The sequence below is a fragment of the Phyllostomus hastatus genome, unplaced genomic scaffold (genome assembly GCF_019186645.2).
Source record: "Phyllostomus hastatus isolate PE091 unplaced genomic scaffold, TTU_PhHast_1.1 phas_scaffold_46, whole genome shotgun sequence".
Classification (NCBI taxonomy): Eukaryota; Metazoa; Chordata; class Mammalia; order Chiroptera; family Phyllostomidae; genus Phyllostomus; species Phyllostomus hastatus.
The window spans coordinates 6,390,652-6,416,229 of NW_025334032.1; the positions used below are offsets into that span (position 1 = coordinate 6,390,652).

Sequence of the window (25,578 nt, forward strand, 5' to 3'; positions counted from 1 at the left end):
ATCTCAAGTGATATTCAACTCAGTCTAATTCCACAGCCATTGTTTTTTTTTTTTCCTCAGTTCCTGAATGTACTGTATATGCACAGAGGCCACTAAACTCAGAATCACAAGTGAGTGAAGTGATTGTATAAATACAGGGGTGGGTAAAAGTACCTTTATAGGTGTGAATACACAAAAACACAGAGTTTATTCTGATATTATTATTTATTCATTACTGTATTATTTTCTGTATGAAGAACTGCAAATGTACTTTTGCCTGCCCTGTGTATGTTTTGCTGATATTTCATTACATAGCCAGTAGCATCTTTGTTTCTATACTTTATGACCACATTATAGGGAAAATATATATACATAAATAATTATTCAAACAAATACATCTCTGTGTGTGTGTGTGTATACATACATACATGTTCTAAGCAGGCCAGTATTTCCTTTATTTTAATGAGTGTCTTTCAAGAGAATTAAGTTATGGTAGAGGAATTGTTAGGGATCATATATCTTGGCTCTGCTACCTCCGCTAGTTTTATTTTGAAACTTTAACAAACTTAAATATTTCTTTTCTTAGCTTGTGTATTGTAGACTTAAAATAGCAATGTTATTTTTAACTCTCATTAAAGAATTAAAAAATGAGCACTGACCAGCATGACTCAGTTGGTTGAATATCTGCCTGCAAAGTGAAAGGTAACCAGTTTCATTCCCGGTCAGGACACATGCTTGAGTGGCAGGCCTGGTCCCTGGATGGGGTGTGTGTGAGAGGCAACTGGTTGATATTTCTCTGGCACATTGATGTTTCTTTCCCTCCCATTTTCCCTCCCTTCCTCTATCTCTAAAAATAAATAAACAAAATCTTTTTAACAAAGAATCTAGAAAAAGTTTTTTTAAAAAATCAGGGCACAAGTGAGTGAAAAGGAAGAAATAACTAATAGTACTTTTATTTTAAATTAACTTTGATTTATTTCTGTTTCAGTTTTATGTTATTTATTTGGAAGTTAAAATTTTTCTTTTAAGTATATCCATATTAAAAGATTATGGGGTATTTTTGGTATATCCATGACTGATGACTAGATTAAATTAGTAATTTTTGATCTACAAAAACATGATAGAACTTTGCAAAATTCAAAATGAACTTTTAATATTCAACACCAAAGAATTTTGCCTAATTAATGCTCTGTTTAATTAAGACAACAATGCATAGTCCTTCATTAAAATTAACACAAAAAAGTTCTTTCTTGGTCCTTGGAGAGGATATTATATGCAGGCCCTGTTGTGTGGGTTGCAAAATGTCACTAGAATTTATATGCATTAGTTGTCTAATTGCAGTAAATGTAGCATGTCCACATAGGCTTAGAGTTAGAAGGCTGTTTGTTACTTACTAGAAATTATTTGAAACCTCAGTACCCAAAGGCAGCTGTGCCCAGGTCCTTCACCTCTCCCCAGAGATGGTTAAGAAGACTCTTTTGGACCCTGTCTTTCATGGCAGGAGCAGTAAACATGACAGGTTGTTTGGGAGCCATCTGTTTAAAATGGCTGCTGCTTTGTATACAGCAATGAACTTGAGATCAGTTTTCTGTCTTTCTTCATGGTAACAGTCTTATTTATTGTCACAACAGGTGGAAGCCTATGGGTCGAAACTAAATGTGACCAGCACGTGGAACCTGGCTTCACCCTTATTGTCTGTCAACGTAGATGGCATTCAGAGGACTATACAGGTAAATGTTCTGATGATTTACCTGGAGGACTCCATGAAATCAAAAATCCTTAGCAGTGTCAGTGTGGTTAATACCTACAGATATGATGGGGAAAAGCTGCATTTTATCCATCTAGTTTACTTTATAGTTGAAAACATTTTTTCTTATTTTAGAGAATCTTGACTCAAGTCTTATTCAGAGAAATCAAAGCTTGCTTTTTTTAGGCAAACAAGGAAGGTTAGTATATTATACTTTGTTATAGATAAAGCATTCTGCACGCTCTTCTAAAAATATTAGATTAGTAGTTTTCTTTGCCCTTGTAAAATATGACTGGCTTTGTTACCTTCCTTTTCTGTGTAGTTGAAATTGTGTGTATTAGACCATTAGAAATGTCAGCTATTCAGGTTGACTTGCCATAGCATGTTGATGCCTTTTAAAAAGTGAGTAATCTTAATTTATTAACCTTTATTTCCCCCAATATAAAATCTCTTACATTAATGAGATGCCTTGAAGTCCAGAGTTGATTAAATGTTCTCTATAATCAGTGACCTCCATTTTAAAGTAGGAAGCTATGAAAAGAGATTCTGCCAAAATTCCTTCAGCTCACCACATAGTTGATATTTAGGGTTCCAGGAAAAACAAAACAAAACAAAACACAATAGAGCATGTGGCTATCACATGCAAAGAAAAATCATAAATTCTCCATAGCATTACATTCTCATTCTTTTTTTATGAAAATATTTTTTATATTCTTAACTTGATTTTACACAGGACACTGATTTTCAAAACCTAAAAAACTGAAGAGAATCACAGATAGAGACTACTCTGTACCAGACTTATATGTACCTATCTCTATTAGAGGTTGTACAGTAGAGGATTCCAGAATCCCTCACCAAATATCACCAAATAGTTGATCACTAAACCAATTTCCAAGCTAGGTTCAACCCATATGGTTCTAAGAAACAGTAAACTCTCAGTTATGAGCCCTATATTTTAATTTTAATTTTGTAAAGTGTGTGTGTGTGTGTGTGTGTGTGTGTTTAGAGAGAGGGGAAGGGAGGCAGACAGAGATGCAGAGAAACATGGATGTGTAAGAGAAGCATCAATCGGTTTCCTCTCACACATGTCCCAGCTGGGGACCAGGCCAGGAACCCAGGCATGTGCTCTGACCTGAAACTGAACTGGCAACCTCTTGCTTTGTGGAATGACACTCAGCCAACTGAGCCATGTCAATCAGGTCCCAGAATATCTTTTATCTCACATTTTCTTTTATATTATGTTTAAATTTTTTAATTTTAATTTTTTTATTTTAGAGAGAGGGGAAGGAAAGGAAAAAGGGAGGGAAAGAAACATCAATGTCAGAGAGAAACATTGATTGGCTACCTTTTGTATACCCCCTGACTGGGTACCAAACCTGCAACCCAGATACATGCCCTGATTGGGAATTGAAATGGTGACCATCCAGTTTGCAGGATAATGACCAACTTAGGTACACCAGACAGAGCTTCTTTCATATTCTAAGTATGAGGTTAAAAACTTTGAAACCCTTAAAAAATATCACTGAATAACTTGACATCACTTACGTTTAGTTAGTGTGTCTTCACAATGCATGATTTTTAATATTTATGTTTCATAGAATATATTCTGCACTGAAGGTGCTGTCACTCAGGCATTAGTGCGATATGGCCAGGAGCACCTAGTATGACCTTTCAGTAGTAAGTAGAGAGACAAACAAAGTTCTACTATCTAAATCTTTTTATCATGATATTTTCTGCTTCCTTCTCAATGACTATACAGGTAGGTGTCTTAATGGCACTTTTACATGTAGAGTTTCTAGCTAAATTAACACTGGATATGTATTTAGAATAATCTACAGAAGTCATTTCTGGAGCACAGTGATAAGGCTTAGTAAACTCTTTTTTATTCTTGTAAGTTTCTTGCTTAAAAAAATTAATGTGAAATAAATGGCACCTGAAGGCAGCCCCTTGACTTTTAGAAGGAGGTCACAGCTTTCAGTTAAATGCTCTCTCATTGGAAGGAAATAAAGTGGGGGAGTGAATGGAATACTGAAAAAAACAAAAAGTCATTTACCTAAAAAAAAAAACTAAGGAAAGTTGTTCCTTATGAGAATAGATGAATTTTATTTACTTTCTATGAGCATTAAAATTCAGTATGGACTCTTTTTTCTCCTCAAAATGCTAATAGTTATCATAATAATAATAACACATAGTACCTACTGTATATCAGATAACAATGCTAAGCACAGTATTCTATTAACTCCTTTCATCTTCATAAAAATTGTATGAAGTAGGTACTATTTTTATAGTGTATTAAATGAGGCAACTGAGGCTCAGATGATGTGAAGTGACTTGTTCAAGGTCCCATAGCTAATGGAGGGTAGAGCCAGGATTTAAATCCAAACAGTCTTGCTAAGGATTTATTTTGTTAAGCATTACACTATGCTGAACAAGCTAAGTAATTCCCTGTGATTACAAAGCTAGCAAGAGGCTGAGCAGAAATTTGAACTCTGGAAGTGAGTCCCCAGACTTTATGCTTCTAACTACTATGCTATTGGGTTGGCCCCAAAAGTTTGTTTAGTTTTTTTCCATAAAATAAAAGACATGTTTTTAATTTTCACCAATAACTGTATTTATTTAGATATTTTGAGTACCTATATCAGCGATCTCCCACATGGTATAACATTGATTGTTCTCATTTAATGTCTCGATTTGATTGTGATCAACTTCAACTTGTCTACCTGACTGCATAGCATTGTCCAGCAAGAAATGTCCAGTGTGAAACTTCACAAACTACTTTTGACATAATCAGTCACAGCACTGCACAAATCTTTTTATTTTTTGCATTTAAGTTACATTTTTACCTGTCTTGTAGTAATAAAGCATAATATGACAAAAATGTTGCATATTTTCTTCCATCTTCAATATTAAAATGGCTACACAAAAATTCACCAATTTTTATCATTTTTTAATGCATGCTGATATGACAGCTGTCACAATACAATCTAACAAAATTGTTTCAAATTAAGTAAAAGACAACTAAGTGCACCAGAGCCATCTTATGGAAAAAAAAAAAAACAACCATTTTGTCCAACCTGTCATATAGTACTTCTTAGTTTTCCCATAGATTTCTTCAAATAATAATTTACCTCTCATTCATGCTTATATTAATGATGTTCAAATGTTAGTGTGCTTCAGAATTAACTAGAAGACTTGTTAAAACTCAGATTGCTAGACTGACCCACAGAGTTATTCCAGTTTAGTAGGTCTGGCCTAGGTGTGCATTTCTAATAGTTCCCTAGGGAATGGTGGTCCTCCTGGTCCAGGGTCCACAACTTGAGAACCACTGCTTTAAACCTTTGCAATCAGTCAATAAGCTGGGGAATGATGAGCATAAGTGAGGTAAAAAGGAGCCAAGTTATTTGGAACCTTGTTAATTACATAGTGTGGACTCTGCTTTATCCTTAGGGCAGTGGCACCCATGGGAAAATTTTAACTAAAGAAGTGATGATGGGAACAGAATTAAAGTTTAGAAAGAGCTCTTTTTTTTTTGTTGCATTGTGGAGAGTGGATTGAAGAAGAATGAGACTGGAGGCAAGGAGAATTTAGGAGGTATTAGAGAAACAGAGGGAAAATCATTTTGTCTGGAAAATATTAGCAGTGAGAATAAAGAGTCTTGTGTGATGAAGAGATTTGAAAGAACAACAGGAGAAAGAACTGGTAGCTTCACAGTGTTCTTTGGTAACTTCTCTTCTGCCTGCCCTTAAACATGGGCAAATCTTCAAGCTTTATTCCTCATAGAGGAAAACGCCTTTTTTCCTCTATGCTGACCTCCTGAGATACATTGCCCAAGAGCTTGTGCTCACTACCTCCAAGTAAATAGCTATGAAACTACTACTATGTATTTGGATTTCTTTTATACTTGTTTATGGTAAATTTGGAGAATAGGATGGATTACCACAGGTACTTCAAGTGGTTTTACACTATAACTGATGTTCTTTTTTCCCTGGCTTTTTGTATATATGTTTAAACTTTTTATCATTAAGTGCTTTATATACACAAAATGGTATGTATTAAGCTCATAAAAGGCAAATACTAATACAATGAACCTGTTTACCCACCATCTAGATAGTGATTTCAACCTTTTTCATCCCATGGCATACATAAATTAATTACTAAAATTCTGTGGCACACCAAAAAATATATTTTTTGCCAACTTAACAAAAATAGGTATAATTTTGATTAATTTACACTAGACAGCTATTGTTGTATAGGCTGTTGTCATTTTTTTTTAATTTGACCATCTAAGGGAAAAAAGGTTAGTGCCCCTGACTAAAATAGTCAGGTATTGCATGTTTTAAAAATTCTGTGACACACTGGTTGAAAATCTCTGATCTAGATTAAAAAAAAAAAAACTTTACTAATGCTGTTGGCTTTTCTTTGAACAGCCTCTTAATTAAGTCCCTGGAGGTAACCACTATCCTGATCTTTAAATTTTCACTCCCTTTCTTTTCTTCAGAGATATTTACATAAACAGCAAAACTATAAACAATATGTCATTTAGCTATTTGTGTTTTTGAACTTCATGTAAATGGCACCATACTCTCTATGCTTCTGTGAATTGCCTCTTCCTCCAGTATTGTTTGTGAGTTTGATCCATGTTGATGCATGTAGCTTTAGTTTATTTTCATGTTATATGTTATTAAATCATATTAATATACCACATTTATTTATTCTTTCACCCCTAAGTAGACATTTATGTTATCTATTTTATCACAAATAATGTTTATATGAGCATTCATCTACTATATGTTTCCTCTTGAAATAAGAGTTTCTCCAAGGAATATGCCAGTAGAATCTCTGGGTGTTGGGAGCAATGCGTTTTTTTCTCATTTTAAAAATTTATTTATTTGTTTGTTTGTTTGTTTTTATTATTGTTCAAGTACAGTTTCTGTATTTTCCCCATACCACTCCCCTCTCACCCCATCCATCCCCACCTCCCTCTCCTGCTTCCACCCCCCCCCCCCTTGGTTTTGTCCATGTGTCCTTTATAATTGTCCCTGAAATCCCTTCCCCCTTTCTCCTCCATTATCCCTTCCCACCTCCCCTCTGGTTACTGTCAGATTTTTCTTAATTTCAGTGTCTCTGGTTATATTTTGCTTGCTTGTTTGTTTTGTTGATTAGGTTACACTTAAAAGTGAGATCATATGGTATGCATTCTTAATCCTACATGATAATGCCAAATGTTTTCCCTTATATTGCTATACCAATTTACATGCCTACCAATAGTATTGATGACATTAGTAACATGAATAAGAAGCTAACTTTATTGTATACTTACTATGTCAGGCACTGATCCTTCTAAGCACTTCTTAGTGCTTAATTTATTTAATCCTCACAGCAGTATAATAATGTATATACTAGTGTTTTCCCTCATTTTGTAGTTGGGAAACTGAGGCCAGTAGAGTATAAATTGTTTGCCCAAGGTGTCTGCTAGTAAATGTAAAAGGCAGAATTTGAACCCAGAAATCTGTGCCCTTAACAATTACACTTCATGTCCTAGTGAACCCTTGGTATCTAGACTCAAGTTTTTCCTGACTGGTGGATTTAAATAGTATCTCTTTGTGGTTTTAATGTATATTTCCCTGACTAGTGATGACAATGAGCATTTGAAAATATATTTTATCTATCTATCTATCTATCTATCATCTATCTATTTTAAATATAGTTATTGACAGTCTTATTTTCTCTTCTGCAAAATGCCTGCTCATGGCTTGTGCTCATTTTAAAAAATTTAATTGTTTGTCTTTTTCTTATTGCTTCATAAATGTTCTTTATATTTTGTGGATTGTGATCCTTTGTTGGTTATATGTGTTACAGATAACTTCTCCCACTTGTAGCTTGTATTTTTACCTTTTTAACTTAACCAAGTGAAGTTTTAAATCAGAGATTTAATATCAATATTTTCACTCCTTTCCTTTATGGTTTGGGTATTTTGTACAGGATTAAACAATCCTCTTCTACATCTAAACTCATAAAGACACTTGCCTATATTTTCTTCTAAACCTTTTAAATTGTGCTTTTTTCACATGTAAATCCTTAATCTCCGAGATTGATTTTTGTGTATGCTATAAGATCCAGTTTTACTTTTTAAAGTGGTTAACCAGCTGTACTTACTTCTAGTCATGTTTTTCTCCCCCTTACTAGCATGGTACCTTGTCACTTTTCTACCCCCCTATATTCTTTAAATGCTTATTGTTTCTATGAAGTGTTTCTCAATTAAATGTAAACAAAAAGGTGACTTTTCCCTTACTATGAAACTCTGATCATTATATTTGATTTCACAAGCTCTGTTTCAATCACTCTTTCATTTTTCTTATCTCTAGGGAAACCTTAGCTACTTAAAGTGTTTGTGTGCTTGCATGTGTGTTTTGCAGGCCAAAGATATTTGAGATACACCTTAGGAAAGTGTATTCATGAAATGGGAGGTAGATTGGGAAGCATTCAGATAGCGAAGTACTGGGAGCTACGCATGGGAAAATAGATTGGAAGAGTCAAGTTGTGAATGAAGAGCTAATCATGGGTCCTGGGGTGGGGAGCACACTCCATTATGAGCATTAAGGTCGCACCAATGTGACAGTGCTTGCAAATTTAAGCAATAAGAGGAGGGGGTCCTGGAATTTTCCAGCCCAGGCTAGAAACCCTTATGGCTTCTGGCAACTGGATGTCCAGACTGAGGTGGTGGGATGATTTTGGTGATGACAGTGTGCTGTCCCACTGAATGTTAGTACGCATAAATGGGGAGGTGGGCATGGGGGGCTCACAGGGCTGGACAGAAATCCTATTGAACAACAAAAGTTTGAAATGATTTGCTAGGGTTATTTCTGTATTAAAAATTGCTAATTACGCTTTTTCAAAAAGTACTAAAAATAAAGGTTCAAGCTGCCAAATTAAAAAAAAAGAGGCTCTGCTTTTCAATTACCAATGGAAATACTATTGCAACTTCTTTTGCACAGGAAAGTAATATTAAACAATAAGCCCTGACCCCCCATCCCCCCAGCCCCTGGCAACCATCATTCTACTTTCTGTCTCTATGTATGTGGCTACTCTAGTTACCTCATATAAGTGGAATCACACAATATTTCAGTTAGTATAATGTCTTTAAGGATTATCTGCATTCTAGCACATATCAAAATTTCTTTCCTTTTTATGGCTGAATAATATTCCATTGTAAGTATATACCACACTTTTTTTATCCATTTATTGTCAATGAACATTTGGGTTGCTTCTTCTTTTTGGATATTGTTAGTAACACTGTCATGAACATGGATGTACAAATATATAAGTCCCTGGTTTTTGGGTACATACCCAGAAATGGAATTGCTAGATCATGTAGTAATTCTACGTTTAATTTTTTTGAAGAACCACCATTCTGTTTTCCACAGCAGCTGCACCATCTTACATTCCCATCAGTGATGTTCAAGGATTCCAATTTCTCCACATTTTTACCAACACTTGTTTTTTTCTGATGGTTGTTGTTGTAGTTGTGTCTAGCTATTTTTATAATAGCTATTCTAATGGGCATGGCATGGAATCTCACTTTGGAATAGGATTTATTTAGTTATTGAAAAAACACTCAGAGTACTTCCCAATACTTGCCCTTCCTTTGTCTGTTTTAGAGTGTAGCCAAATCACTGCATAAATGGAACTTTTTTAGTACAAATAGAAGCAACTTTCTTACAACTGTTATTTCAGACCTTTTCTCAACTTATTTTTCCTCTCATGAATAAAATCATTTATAATTCTCAGTCTGTACAGTTGCTACTAGGTAATAAGCAAGCCATGGTCTATTTGGGAGAGGGTATGTTTAAAAGTCTAGTTCATTGTAATTTCAAAACTGGTAAAGTTTCTAGACTAAGAAAGTTTTTAGAGATGATGAGACTGTTGCTTTCTTCTTTCTTGTTTTATATCCTTTCCCCCATCTTCCCTGCTCTCTGGTGTCTCCCCGAATTGCAGTATGGGGTAAGAGGAGAGATGCATAGCAGGAAGAACTAGGTTGACCCCGGGAGATGTAATCTGTTATTCATTCTTTTGGAGCTTGACAAATATCCAAAGCTGAATGGTATCTTTTAGGATACTTATGTAGATTTGGGGGAATGCCTTACCTGCAGAACCTTTAATTCCTGCTCTGTCTTTTCCAGTTGCCTTCAGCATCCTGATTTCTATACTTCCAAGTGTTCCTGTAGGCAGGGTCTCTCATAATGACCCAGCCTATGTCTCTTCTGCATAATCCACATGTGAGCTCCAAGAGATAGTTATAGATCATTGCCTCACCAAATTCTACTCTTCTTGTTCTGTTACCCAAAGGATTGCTTATCTTCTCTGTGTGTCCTCAAAATCCAGGAGATACATGAAAAACCAAGGGATTCTCACAAAATCCAGCCTTGAATTCTTAAGAATTCAACTTATATTTTTAATTTCTTATATTTTCAGGTGAAAGATGGGCAATTTCTGGTTTTACAGTTTCTTAGCATGTTCTACCAGGGAGCCTAGTTTAGCATCTTACTTAAGGATAAGTGAATATTAACGTTTATTGCTGAATCCCTGTGTGTACATAAAAGTAGTATTTAATATCTTTATCTGATTAGGTGATGGAATACTTGAGGAATACCTTGCTTTAGGAATTTTATCCCTATTCATCCATTCACATCCCACTGTGTATCATTTTCCTGGGTTTTGTTGGAAAATTTTATAAGGCTAATGTTATTCATAAATTTCTTTAAAAAGAAATTATATTTTGGCAGGTACCATCATTTGGATAATTAACTTTATAGGTTACTAACTTGTTTTAATTTATTTAAAGTACCTGTTTCAGTTTTGATTTGACCTTGAATTCTCACCTTGCTGAGTTCTTGGCTCATGCAGAGGCTCAGTAACTGTGGATGAAAGGACAGTCATCCTGTATTTTGTAACTTCAAAAATAAATCTGTTTTATCTATATCTTCATTTAAGATTTAGATTTTATTTCTTCTAAGCCTTCACCAAATTAAGCCACATTCATAAGATTACCTTCTTAGCCATTTTATCAAATCTTTCCAATTCCTGGTAATTTTAACATTTGCAAAACCCATACTTCACTAGATAACATGGCCACTAGGTCTCTGCAAATGCAGAATCACCATAGTTTCTGTGAGGGCAAAGAGAAACAAGAGGGCTCCCAAGGACCTGCCCACTGAAATATTTTGCTTATCAAGCACGTTTCTTTCCAGTCAAGTTAATTTCTTTCCTACTTGCCTTCATTCGCTCTAGGCAGCACCTGAGCTGTTTAAGGCTAACAGAATCACATATTAGGTGATAGGTATTAATAGGTATAGAAAAAAAGTTCACTTCAGGCTATTTCTTATTTTCTCTTTTTTAGAGGCTTGTGCACACATTGTTCATGCTCTCTTTCACTCAGTGTCCACTAATCATTAATAGATTTTTACATATTTTAAATATTTTAAAACATAATTTTTAAAATTTTATAAGGTTATCAACTAGGTGAGAGACTCTTCTCTTTTTTAGTGTTCCCCAATTTGTTAACTACCATTTTGGTTATGTTTTACAATTAAGATCAATTTATTTTTAAACTGAAGAAGAATTTGTTCTGTTTAGCTCACTTCATATACCCTAGTACCTTCACAGTGCAGAACATGCTGAATGAATAGAACATTTTTATTAATTATTATTACTATGACTGTACTCTATTCCTGCAAAGTAATTTTTTTACACTTGAAAGGCGCTCTTCAGTTTTACTTTGAACAACTCAGGTAGTTTTCCATTTCTGTCAATGTAATTTGTCTGCTTGAGTTTAATATATTGCTTCTTGTTGGCATTTTGCTGACTAGATTTTCATTTTGTGTAGTCATGTTGTTTGAACATTTGCAAGCAGAGCCGACTAACTGCTATTGACCCATTTCTTTGTGTGGCATGATTTCTTCTATCCACCTGCTCACAGCAGGTTGTCTATGGGCCTGAAGAATAGTTAAATACTTTCAAAAATGTCTTGAGATCTTTCTAAGGTCTAACAGTTTCTACATTTGTGTGTCATGAAGCTATTCACGGTATGCCTTTGAAGGCTGTTTTTCTTTTTATTTTTCATTCTTTTCTAAATATTTTCAAGGGAAGATAAAATTATTTTAAATAACAGTACAAAGCTGATTGTGGCACTATTGTATTCTACACTGAATAGGTCATTGATAATCAACTGTGTGGAACTAATTTCCTATGTTAAAGCTGGCAAATTTGGAATAGTGTCACAGGAACCTTGTGTTATTTACTACAGAATACCAGATTAAATGGGTTACTTGTGAATTGATTGCAGTGTTCAATAGATTACATAACATGATAACTTAAACTGCTCAGTGAACCTATGTAATATAGAATATTATATAAGAACATGAATATGATAGCAGAAATGTTATTGTGGTTGCATATTACATAACTGTCTGTGATATGCTTACAAATGCCTGTCCACACAGAATTTAAATAGGTGTTTTAAATTTAACCATAATTTTCTGTTTTTGAAGAAAATGAATTGATTTTTCCCACACTTGAGAAAGAGAAGTTAAAAATAATTTTTTCAGTTGTTACATTCATTTTTCCCATAATCTCTGAGAATTAGTTTTAAGAAAGATTTTTTTAAAGATTTTATTTATTTATTTTTAGAGAGAGGGGAAGGGAAGGAGAAAGAAGAGAGAAATATCAATGTGTGGTTGCCTCTCATGTGCCCCCTACTGGAGACCTGGCCCACGACTCAGGCATGTGCCGTGACTGGGAATTGAACCTGTAGCCCTTTGGTTTGCAGGCTGGTGCTCAATCCACTGAGCTACACCAGCCAGGTTTCTGAGAATTAGTTTTAATTCAATAAATATGTATAGTATTGCTAAAACAAATATTTTAACAATATTTTAATTAGAATATTAAATTAAATGGCATATGGTTTTGCTTATATTTTGCCAGTACAAGAAAAAATAGATTTGAAAGTAACCATCTCATGTTTTTAGTTGCAAAATAAATGGTTTCCATGTTTTTTAGATAGTTCTCCCTACTTCCACCCACTTAGAAGTAATTAGCTGTTATTTCTGTACTGTATGCATGTAATTACTCTAGAGTCATCAAATGTAATATTTAGGATGTAAAGGATACATAAACATATAACTTAGAGTAAGTAGGGGTTGGTTTTTTTCTAAAGAAGTATGAAATGAAAGAGTAATTATTAACCATCTTTTCTTGTCCCTGAAAACATCAATTACAGTTACACATCTTAGAAACAAGCCCACCAGTAAAACTGAAATAACTCTTTTCACTATGCTTCAAAAAAATTTAATCACAATTTAACAGCTGGGATGTGTTTACAATTAGAGTTTAAAATATTAATTTCAAAGCAAGTCTACCTGCTTTTTTAATGTAGCCCTAGCAGTTTTTTTTTGTTTGTTTGTTTTGTCTCTAGAGGCATTTGTTTTATGAATCAGGGTTGCTTTTAAAATTCTAATATAGCAGGAAAATGTCTTTCTTAACCCCTCCCCACCTCCACACATACTTTTTTCTTTTCTGTTAACTAGAAAATGGTATTTTAGTAGTTGCCAGAGAAAAGAATTTTGAATAGTATAAACACTGATTGTAGAAAACAAGGAAAATAATACAAGCAGCTGCACTGGAGACCGAGAAGACAAATCCCACAGTAATGGCCTTTAAAACATTATCAAGTTGGAAATCGGTGAGGGGAAAAAGAAAACTATTCCTATTTCTTCCTCTTACTGTTCAGTGGAATTACTTATAAAAAGGTGAAATTGCCTCTGATTTATTATCCTAGGAAGAATTCTTAGAACATTTGACTTTTGGTAAAAGTTTTGCTTTTTTTTTTTTTAGTGAGTGAGTGACTTTGCTAATTTTATATGAATTCTGTTAACAAAGACTTGCTTCCTGTATACTCTTTTGTTTAAAGGAAAGAAAAGCAGTATATTTTATAGATGTTGGAGCAGATTATAAAAATAAGAAAAGGAAATTTTTATCTAGCTATGAAGTGCCACTTAAAGTAGAAAATGGGGTAAAATGGAGAAAATATTTTAGTAAGGATGAAATATATTTTAGGAAAAAAGTCTTAAATTTTATTTTATTTTATTTTTGTTATTGGCTTATCAAGTGGTCAGTTCATATTTGTTTTGGCATGTCTCAGACTCATTGTAGGCACTGAGTACTTTGTTCTTTGTGGATTCTAAAACCTAATTGTCTCAATGCTAGACTATGGGAAAAGTGTATGTTCCTATTTCCTGTGTAGCAATAAATTCCAGTTTTGAATGAAATTTTATTTTCCTATTTTTCAGTACATCAACCCTTACTGCTGAGATACTTTAGGTTTCAGGATCCACACCCCCCCCCCACACCCCCCCGCCCCGTGCTGTCCCTCCCTCCCTATCTCTCTTTCTCCCTCCCTCCCTTTCTCCCTATCTCCCTATGCAAGTGCTGTATAGATTCCAGTAGTGTGGTGGGGGATGGTGGGGGAAACTGGTAGTCATTATGTATATAATTGTAGCCTACTTTAAGTTGAACGTAAAGTAAAGGGAAACTTATCAGTACTTATATCTATGGTTTACATATTCATTGATAAAATTTAATTGTAATTTTAATGTTGAAATACAAGTTTTAAAACCGATTACCATTTTATGTATTGTAAAATTATTATTATTTGCTTAAGTATGAGTCTAGCCCCTATAGGATAAGGAAAAGGAACTATTTGTATTTTTCATGTCTCTTACATGTAATAGAGGATAATGTCAAATATGACTATAGCAATGTTCTAGACCAGCAATTTTCAGCCTTTTTTATTTCATGGAACATGGAAACTAATTGCTAAAATTCTGCAGCACACTAAAACATATCTTTTCTTTTTTCTTTTTTTAAAATATATTTTATTGATTATGCTATTACAGTTGTCCCATTTTTCCCCCTTCATTCCCCTCCACCCTGCACACCCCCTCCTACCCACATTCCCCCCTTTAGTTCATGCTCATGGTTCGTACATATAAGTTCTTTGCCTTCTACATTTCCTATATTATTCTTACCCTCTCCTTTTCTATTTTCTACCTACCATATACTACTTATTCTCTGTATCTTTTCCCCCTCTTTCCCCCTCCCACTCCCCTGTTGATAACCCTCCATGTGATCTTCATTCCTGTGGTTCTGTTCATGTTCTAGTTGTTTGCTTAGTGTGCTTTTGTTTTTGTTTTAGTTGTGGTTGTTAATAACTGTGAGTTGCTATCATTTTACTGTTCATATTTTTCTTCTTTTTCTTAGATAAATCCCTTTAACATTTCATATAATAAAGGCTTGGTGATGAAGAACTCCTTGAACTTCACCTTATCTGGGAAGCACTTTATCTGCCCTTCCATGCTAAATGAAAGCTTTGCTAGATAGAGCAATCTTGGATGTAGTTCCTTGCTTTTCATGACTTGGAATACTTCTTTCTAGCCCCTTCTTGCCTGTAAGGTCTCTTTTGAGAAATCAGCTGACAGTCTGATGGGAACTCCTTTGTAGGTAACTGACTCCTTTTGTCTTGCTGCTTCTAGGATTCTCTCCTTCATTTTAATCTTGGGTAATGTAATTATGATGTGCCTTGGTGTGTTCCTCCTTGGGTCCAACTTCTTTGAGACTCTCTGAGCTTCCTGGACTTCCTGGAAGCCTATCTCCTTTGCCAGATCGAGGAACTTCTCCTTTATTATTTGTTCAAATAACTTTTCCACTTGTTGATCTTCCTCTTCTCCTGGTACCCCTATAATTCAGATGTTGGAACATTTCAAGATGTCCTAGAGGTTCCTAAGCCTCTCTTCACTTTTTTGAATTCTTGTTTCTTCATTCTGTTCTGGTTGGATATTTCTTTCTTCCTTCTGGTCCACACTGTTGATTTGAATCCTGGTTTCCTTCCCATCACTATTGGTTCCATGTAAATTTTCCTTTATTTCACTTAGCATAGCCTTCATTTTTTCATCTAATTTGCAAGCAAATTCAACCAATCTGTGAGCATCCTGATTACCAGTGTTTTGAACTGTGCATCTGATAGGTTGGCTATCTCTTTATCACTTAGTTGTATCTTTTCTGGAGCTTTGATCTGTTCTTTCATTTGGGCCATATTTTTTTGTCTTAGCATGCCTGTTATGTAGTAATGTGCAGGGCCTTAGGTATTCACCAAGGTGGGGCAACCCAAGTCACTGTGTTTAGGCTGTATATTTAGGCGAGGGATCCTAGAGGGAACAATGCGACTTGTTCAGCTCTCTGCTGGCTTCCTCCACTAAACACAAGCAATTGGGCTCTTCTGTTGCTAATTCCTGGGTGGGTGGGTTTGTATACATTCTAGGACCCTGTGGGTCTCTCCATCAAGGTCTCCTGTGAGTCTGGGAGTTTCTCCTACCACTGCAAACCCCACCAGTTTTTACAGTCAGAGATTTTGAGGTTTTATTTGTCCTCACTTGAACCCTGGGTTGCATGGTCTGTCTCGCTCCCCAGTTGTTCCTCCCAGTTTATCTGCATGTGAATGTGGGACAACCTGCTCTGCCAGCTGCCTCCTTGCCTACCCTGGTCCTCTAGCTGCATGCCACGCCCTCTTCCAACCATGTTTTTTGACAAGGTCTGAACATGGAAAGAGAGCATTCAAGGAATCCATCTTCCTGGAAGAGAGCGTGGCATACAAAAGGGGGCGGTAATTTTTCTGGGGATTGCTTTTAATAATTTCCTTGCTAATATTAATCATGGTCTTACTTTGTACCCTGATTCCCATAAGAACAGGACATGAGAAGAAAGAGGCTCGAAAAGAGTTAATGATTGATTTTGAGGGAAATTCTGAAGGGACAACTAGTTCTCCCTAGACTATTGAATCATGCCCAGATTGTTTTAAACAAGGGGTTTGTAAACCTGAGTAAAAAATTATCCCCGATTGTTCCCATAAAAGAATTCATAAATCAGTTACAATAGGTTGAATTACTGGCGGACTTTCCCATGCCTGTTCCTTACCCATAGATACAAAGAGTCTCTCTAGAAAACAACAAAAAACTATATAGACCCTTACCCACAGCCCAGGGATACCCCTGGGTAGCATATTAGATTATTGGCAAATTATGGTATCCCCCAAAAGGAGCTAATGGTCTCCAGAGGGTTCCAGATCTCCCATTGCCTTATACAGGAGCATATAATGAGGGTGGCATTAGAATGGTCAATAAGGATGAAGTTCAAGTGCCTTATAATAGTCTAAATTTCATGGAAAGGCTAGCTCGAAGCAGACCTCCCTGGTGTTTATTAACTAAGAAATAAAAAGAGTTTATTGTAGCTGAATTTCCTGTTTATCTCTCCTTACCTGTTTGTTTTGGAGATTAAAAGGTGGTGGGATTGTTAGATATCTGTATCTCCGGTTTATTGATTTGCATAATTACAATGAAGTTGTATAAAATAATTTCTTGACCAAAGAATAAAATCCCCTCTAATGAAATAGCCCCTGAGTGTCTAAAAGTTGTTGGAGTAACAGCCCCGCCTTTACCTTGAATAGGAGTATATATCAACTAGAATTAGACAGGCAAAGAAATAAGAAAAGCTGGTTAACTATTATAAATTAAGCACGTAGAAACAGTTACCAGGGAGTTAGAGTCCATGGTACATAGAGAAATATTTTAGACAGAAAAGGTAAATAGGTAAGTTAGACATCACAAAGGTCTTATAATAAATTTCCTATAACCTCTATTCAATTAGCATATCCTTTTGCCCCATGACAAATTCTGAGAACTTTAATAAACAATAAGACATTCAAACTTTGTATGTACAGCTATTTCTAATTGTCTGATTTATGGCTCTCGTGGTTAAAATAATCTTTGTTTAATATAACTGAATCTATGGGAATTTTCTGTATTTTTTCCTGGTTACCTTTGTATTAATTTTTTTCTGCTTTACCTAATCGCAATGTCAATCACTGCTAAAAATGAAAGTATAAAAACCTGCTTGTACTTGCAATAAATGGAACAGAGCATCACTGTCCTCTGAGGCGTGTTGTCGTCTGTCTCCCATCACCAATGCCTTACCCACCTTTCAGGGAACCCTGGACCTAGCTGCGGCTGGACCGCGGCAGCTGCAGCCTTGCTGGGAGTCGTCTCCACCCTGGATTCCCACCTCCATCCTTCCTACTGGTCTGGACGAATGTTTCTTTAACTCCTTGGTTGTCGGACTTCTATACAGTTCAATTTTTTGTCAGTTCTGGTTGTTTTTTGTTTCTAAATTTGTTGTTGTCCTTCTTTTGATTGTACAAGGAGGCACAGTGTATCTACTTATGCCTCCATCTTATCCAGAAGTCCCTAACTTTGATTAATTCATACCAGGTGGCTATTGTTGTATTGGCTGTTGTTTTTTTTTTACTTGATAATTTAAAGGTAAAGAGATCCATGCCACTGACTAAATAGTCAGGTATTGCATGTTTTAAAAATTCTTGTGGCACACCAGTTGAAAATTGCTGTTCTAGGCTTTGGTGATACAGCAGTGACCAACACTTATGTTGCAACAGGGCATTGTAGATACCAAACATTTAAACAAATAAAAAAGGTAATATGAGTAATAAGAAGGTTGATAAAGACTATAAAACAGAATAATTTGTAGAACGTGACTAGAGGTGATAGCTTTAGGTAGGATGGTTAGAAGTCCTGTCTGAGTAGCTAATATTATGTTGAGACATGTAAGGAGAAGGAGGCAGCTATGCAAAAATCTAGGGGAAGGAAGTCCCAAGTAGAAGGAATGGAAAATGCAAAGGCCTCGAGGCAGGAAAAGGGTTGGTTTCTGTGGAGGTCAGAAGAAAGGCTATGTCTTTAGTATATTTAGGAGAGTGGGAAAAAATTGGCAGGGACCAGATCATAGAGTCTTTGTAGGCTAAAGAGTTTGGTATTTTTTTCAGTTCCTATTGTAAAGCTTTTGAAGAGTTTTGAAAAGAAGAATGATGTGATGTGATTTAAAATTACTACTGTGAGGAGAAGGGAGCACAGAGTACCAGTAGTGGAGACAGGGAAACTCTTTATATGACTGTTGCAGTCAGTCTGGGAGAAATACCGATGATGTTTTAGACCAGAAGTCCAGCTTACTGTCTGTTTCTATATGGCTTGAAAGTAGAGTGGTTATTACCTTTTTCAGTGGTTGGAAAGAATTAAAATAAAAGTAATGTTTCATGACACATAAAAAGCATATGCAATTCAAATTTCAGTATCTATAAATACAGTTTTGCCAGAACATAGCCACATTCATGCATTTTTATCTCTCTATGGCTGATTTAGAATTTTTGTTGGAAGCAGAAGCCTAATGTCCTGGTTTTTCCTATAACACACCAGTTCAGTGGCTAACAGTGTTAAAGTCTATTATAATATATTTGTGCTCAGGACCAAGATTGAAATTTTTCTGAACCACTCTCAATCACTTTTATTGAACACTGAATAACTGAAAATTAGCCTGAGTTGCAGGCTTTATAGTTTCTTAATGAATTCAACCTAAAATTTCAAGAGAAAACAGAGTTTACATGTAAAATGTATACTGTGGTAAAGTCATTTTGACAACATACAACATTTGAATCACAACACTATCACATTCCTTTTTACACTTCCAGGGCTGTCAAAGGATTAAAACAAGAAGCCACTACACTCCCAGCAGCCTTTTTAAAACTTCAGTGCAAGAGCAAAGGAATTTTCATATTTAAAATCCATTTAACTGTACAGTTGAGGATCTTCCCCTAACCTTCAAATGGAAGTGATTAAACTTCATTATAATATGCTAAATGCAAATATGAAGACAAGAATCTTTACAGAAAGAGTTTGCCTACCCTTGGCTTAGACTAAGGTGGTGGCAATGGAGATGGTGAGAATTGAACTAATTTGACATATATTTAGGAGGGAAGGCAGAAAAGATTGACAGATGAATTAGATATTGGAGGGATGAGCACAAAGGGAAAAGGACTCATGGACATGGGCAACAGTGTGGTGATTGCAGTGGGGAGGGCATAAGAGGACTAAATGGTAATGGGAAAAATACAATTAAAATTTTTTAAAAAAGAATTAAGGGGGAGCAACAGAATCTGTAATGGTAATATTTACTGAGATGGGAAACCTAGGGGAGGTGCAGCTTTGAGGAGAAATATTAGGAATTCTGTTTGGATTTGGTAGATCTAATATGTGCATTAGATATCCAAGTGTTGAGGTCCAGTTAACAATTGACTATCTGAGTTTTTAACTCAGAAGACAAATGAGTTGGAAACACAAATGTGGTTAGCCATAAGCATGTAGATTTTGTTTTTCTGAAAGTATGGGTCCACCATATACAAAAGAATAAAGGTGGACATTTATCTTACACTGTATACAAAAATTAACTCAAGTGGATTAAAGGCCTCAATATAAGACCTAAAACTATAAAAGTCCTAGAAGAAATTGTAAGGTATGCAAAAGGCTTCTTGACATTGGACTTAAGAATGATTTCTTGGATATTACACCAAAGTCATAGGCAGCATAAGCAAATAGAAACAGATCGGACAACAAACTTAAAAACTTTTGTGCATTGAATGATATAATTAACAGAGTGAAAATACATCCTACTGAATGGGAGAAAATGTTTGCAAATCATATGACTGCTAAGAGGTTAATACCCATAATATATAAGGAATTTCTACAACTTAACAAAAAAAAAAAAACTAACTCAATTAAAAAGTGACCAAAGGATTTGAATAGGCATTTCTCTAATAATCGTGTACAAATGGGCAACAAGCACATAAAAAGATGCTTAACATGCTAATTATCTGAGAAGTGCAAATCAAAACCACAATGAGATACCACCTCATATCCATTAGGAGGGCTACTACCAAATAAACAGAAAATAACAAGTATTGGTAAGAACATAGAAAAATTGGAACCTTTGTGCACTGTTGGAAGAATTGTAAACTGGTACAACTGGTATGGAAAAATAGTATGAGGGTTCCTCAAAAAAAATGGTACAGCCATATGATGAGTAGATAAACAAACTGTGGTATATACATAAAATGGAATGCTATCCAATCTGAAAAAGGAGAGAAATTCTGTCAAATGCTACAACCATAGATAAACTTTGACATTATGCCAAGTGAAATATGTCAGACAGAATAAGACAAATACTGTATGAGTCCCCTTACATAAGATATCTAAAGTAGTCAAATTCATAGAAGCCAAAAGTATAATAGTAGTTACCAGGGACTGGGAGGAGCAGGGAAAGGGGAGATGTTGTTTAATGGACATAACATTTCAGATTGCAAGATGGAAAACTTTTTGAGATTTGTTTCACAGAAATGTAAATATACTTACCATGACTGAACTTTATACTTAAAAGTAATTAAAATAGAAAATTTTGGTTTTTACTACCAAAAAATTCTGTTACTTGAAAAATCTTAAGAGCCGAAGGAGTTTTATGAAAAAATTACAAAGTTGGAGGATTTATACAATCTGATTTCAAAACTATGAAATAGAAGTATCAAGACGGTGTGGTGTTGGGCCCTGACTGATGTGGCTCAGTTGGTTGAGTGCCATTCTGCAAACCAAAAGGCCGCTGTTTTGATTCCTGGTCAGGGCACATGCTTGGCTTGTGGGCCAAGTCCTTGTTTGGGGGTGTGCAAGAGGCAACCAGTCCAGATTCTCTCATACATTGGTGTTACTCTCCTTCACTTTCTCCCTCCCTTCCCCTCTCTCGAAAAATAAATAAATAAAATCTTTAAAAAGAAAAAGAGTGTGGCATTGGGAGATAGACATGTAGATCAGTAGAACACAACAGAGTCTAGAAACAGATCCAGATGTAGATGGTCAGTTGATATTTTGGCAAGTGTGCTAAAGAATTCAGTGGGAAATTTTCTTAAACTAATGGTGCTAGAACAAATGAGTGTCTGTTTGGGGAAGATGAACTCATTTATTAGATAGCACATCAGTGGTTGCTTGGAGGCAGGGACTAAGGTTGGATTGTAAAAAGGCAGGAAGAACCTTTTGGATGTGATGGATATGTTTTTGTATCTAGTTGTGGTATTTTTTTTTACAAGTGTTAGAAATCATTGAATTCTATACTTTAAATGGAATGTGGGGGAGTTGTACATCCATTATACTTCAGTGAAGTTGTTTTTTAGGTGAATATGTAGGGGTTGGGGCGATTAATGGATCTGGATAAGATTACAGGAGAAAAATGTAGATGGAAAAGAGAAGAGAGCTGAGCACTGGGTCCTGGAGCACTTTAGTGGTTAGAAATTGAATGAAGACTTGAAACCAGCACCAGAGGCTAAGAAAGAGCTGCCGAGGAGGTAAGAGAAAAACCAAGAGTGTGTGGTATGCTTGAAGCCAGTGAAAAAAAGATTTGGGAAAGGAATCATCAACTATATCTAGTGTTGATGAATAAGGTGAGGAAAAAATGGATGGATAGATAGGAGAAGGTGGAAATTTTAAGTTACCTTGACAAGAATGGTTACAGATGATTAGTGAGGATGAAAGTCAGCTAGGAATGGGCTCACTCAAAGGAGAATGGAAAGTGACAAAGTGGAGGCCATGTAGGTAGACAACTTTTCAAAGAGTCTTGCTTTAAAGGAGAAGAAGAAATAGGATAGCAGATTGAGGGAAATGTCTGTGGAATTTATTTGTTGAAGAAATTAGATCAAATTGTCTTGTAGTTTTCCATGGTCAGAATTTCGCTGGTGCATCCCAAAGACACACTTTAACCTGTTATTCCTTTGCTGTCTTCTGTACATGAATATTTGAGTTTCAAGGTATAATCAGATCCATATACCATTATCTTTAGTAAGACTGAGTCCTAAGTGATATGGTGTGCTCCATAAGAGGCACATGACTGTGATCATCACTCTACTGATGATGAAGTCTTGGGTCATTAAATTTATTAAAGTTTACAAAATGAAGATGTTTTAATTTTGCCAAATTTTTAAATATATTACTTGGAATGATTTTAAAAGAGAAACTGTCTAACTACATCTTGGCTGACCCAGGAGTGCAGTTTTCATGAGAAGGATAAGGTCAATGCTTGATCCTTTCCTTTTACTTACCAGTTCTTAAAATAGAATTGGTTCCCTAATATTTCCCAAAGTGATTACATTAGGATGTTATTTTGTTTTTGTTTTGGGTATCCACTTTGCACTCATGGGTTTGAACATACTTGATATGCTTTAATCCACAGCAGTTATCATTCTTACTGCTGATCAAACTGTCCAATGGTGGCCCACAGGTAATTCTTCAAGTTGGCTTCTGAGTCCATTGGCATGACCCAAGTCTTTGAAAGCTCCTTTAACTGTCTGATATGGCAAATTGTAGCAGCCTTCTTTTGCCCCAGACCTGAAATCAGCCATTTTTTGAGTGGGAAATGATATTTATAGACACCAACTGGAGTGCCAGGGAAGTTTGTTGCTACTAGGCCTTTACAGTGTTTCTGGGGAAGATTCAGAAATTGCCACCACTGCCATCTTCCCAGAATCCAATAGCTACAATCAGAAAATTTCTAATTCTGAAGAACTTATGATTAAGACTGTTCCTCTACAACAGAGGTGATTAATTGTGCTGATTCTCTACTGCCAGATGTGAGCTGGATCCTGTGGCTCCTCTTTTCTGCCACAGGCTGAGATGTGCCTTGGTCTGGCAGTAATAGGGATGCTCTGAATGTTTTCCTCACTAGTCTTAGTCTGTAGAAGTCTGTATGCTATTAGACTGCTGATCCACAATCTAAATAATTTTACATCACCTCTTTTCTTCATTTCTTGACAGCTCCACCTCTAATACTACCCAGTAAAAACTTTGGCTAGACAATTGAAGATTGAGAGCTATATAGGTCCCTCATATTTTTCATAGTATGAATAGACATCAGAATTTTGGGGGGATATTGGTTTTATGTTTCATTTTCTGCAGTACTATTGGGATTAAGGAGGAAGTGTAAGAAATGGTTTTTGTCCTTAACTCATCATTTAATTGATGATCTAGAATAAGACATTGTAGATATATTCCATCCTGGGCAAGTCAAAATGCTTGGGTTGGGGCTCTTATTCTTCCATTGCTTTTTACATTCCTGTACCTTTAGTTTCTTATAAGTAAAACAAAATGTAGACTTTTCAGATCTCTTTGCCTTCAAATTCTAATTTCCTATGAATGAAAAAGGCTTACTTCTTTTGCGTTCAGTTTGCTCTTGTATACTCTGACCTAAATGATTGCAGTGACATCTTCCTAGGCCTCCCAGCCAAGTCCCTACCTATTTCTGCATATCTTCAACCTTGCCTCAGACCATTGATCTTCTGAAACATCAACATGCTACTCTCTAGTTCTTAAGTACAAAGACTTCGTAAAGTGTGAACTCTGTGCAAGATGTGAAGTACCACATTTTTTGGACTATAAGACGCACTCCCCTTAAAATTTGGGAGGAAAAGGGGGTGCATCTTATAGTCTGAATGTAGCTTACCTGGCTCACTGTGCGGGGGCAACGGTGGAGCAGGGTCACAGGTTATTAAATATTTTACCACATTTTTTGCTTCAAAATTTTTTTTCCTATTTTCCTCTAAAACCTAGGTGTGTCTTATGGTCCAGTGTGTCTTACAGTCCAAAAAATATGGTAGCTCTGTAATTCCTTCTCAGTTTCCTTTCTGCCACTTCCCTGCATCAACTAAACCTATCTCTGAACTACTCACTATTCCATAAACTTGCCATGTTATTTCTTAATCTGAAATTTTTATAAACTTTTATCAGACCAAAATTTTCTCTTTCCCTTCCATTTTGGAGAATTCCTGCTCATTTTTTAATAACCAGCTCTACTGTCTGTAAGTCTTCCTTAACCTTTCTGGCACTTGTTGGTCTGGCCTCTTATCCTATAAGACTGTACATTTTGTACTACAGATTTATCATATTGAATTATAATTTATTTTAGAATCCTATACTTTTCTTTAACCTCCTTGAGGGTAAATCATAATTCTGTTAGTAGTGCTCAATACATGGATGGATGGATGACTAAAGTAGAAGTGACAGTATTAGAACCTGGGACTCAAGACTCAATTCTTAATCCCTTAGGACACTGAGGGAAAGAACCTATTTTATTCCATTCTGCACTATTTCTCTTTTCCCATTATTAAGTTATACATATCCATATAGAAGAATAGAAATATGATAAGGCAAAAAGAAAGTTCAACTAATATCTTCTACTCAGAAACAACAGTTAAATGTTTTATGTGCATTATTTGTGTTAGAATTTTATGTAAACTATAAAATTTTAAAACAATATTCAGTCTGAATATACTGTTTTGTTCTTTCTTTTTGCAATCAGAAATATAAACATGTTTAATGTTTCTAAGTTTTTAAATGGCTACATAAATATACCATAAATTAATTCAACCAGTTTCTTTTGTTTCTTATTTAGATTGCTTGAAATTTTTAGATTCTATAAATTACACTATGATAACATATCTGGCTATATTTTTTTGCCTGCTTATGACTTTTTTCTTAGGAGAAATTCTTACAAGTGGAATGAATGGATAAAAATACTGATTTTGAGCTTTCTACACTAATACAACACCTTGAGTATGCTAGTTAGATTACTATTGTGTCAAGTCAACTTGGCAATATTTTCTGGTAGGGGCAAACATATAGGTATCATTGTGCATTGAGCTACTTTCCTTCTTATTGATCTAACCTCCCTCAGTCAAGGAACCAGGGACTCAGCCTGAATTCTAGAGGTTTACCCTGGGTTCTGTGACTTAAGTAATCATAAAGATTAGAGTTAGTAAATCTCCACTTCCTTAAAAGAAATAAAAATAGGCTTGCTTTTGAGGGAAGGCCACTAAC

At 35.4% G+C, this 25,578-nt stretch overlaps 1 protein-coding gene across 3 annotated transcripts in view; it reads left to right on the top strand.

Moving 5' to 3' along the window:
- Window positions 1-25,578, top strand: part of PCCA (propionyl-CoA carboxylase subunit alpha) — a 458,728-nt gene that overhangs the window by 357,179 nt on the left and 75,971 nt on the right. For 2 of the 3 annotated variants that reach the window (XM_045821758.1, XM_045821759.1), the window contains exon 20: window positions 1,611-1,709. The exons of the other annotated variant lie outside the window; for it this stretch is intronic. In XM_045821758.1, coding sequence (XP_045677714.1) covers window positions 1,611-1,709 — 99 coding nt within the window. The remainder of the gene's footprint in view (window positions 1-1,610; window positions 1,710-25,578) is intronic. 3 annotated transcript variants of the gene reach the window in all.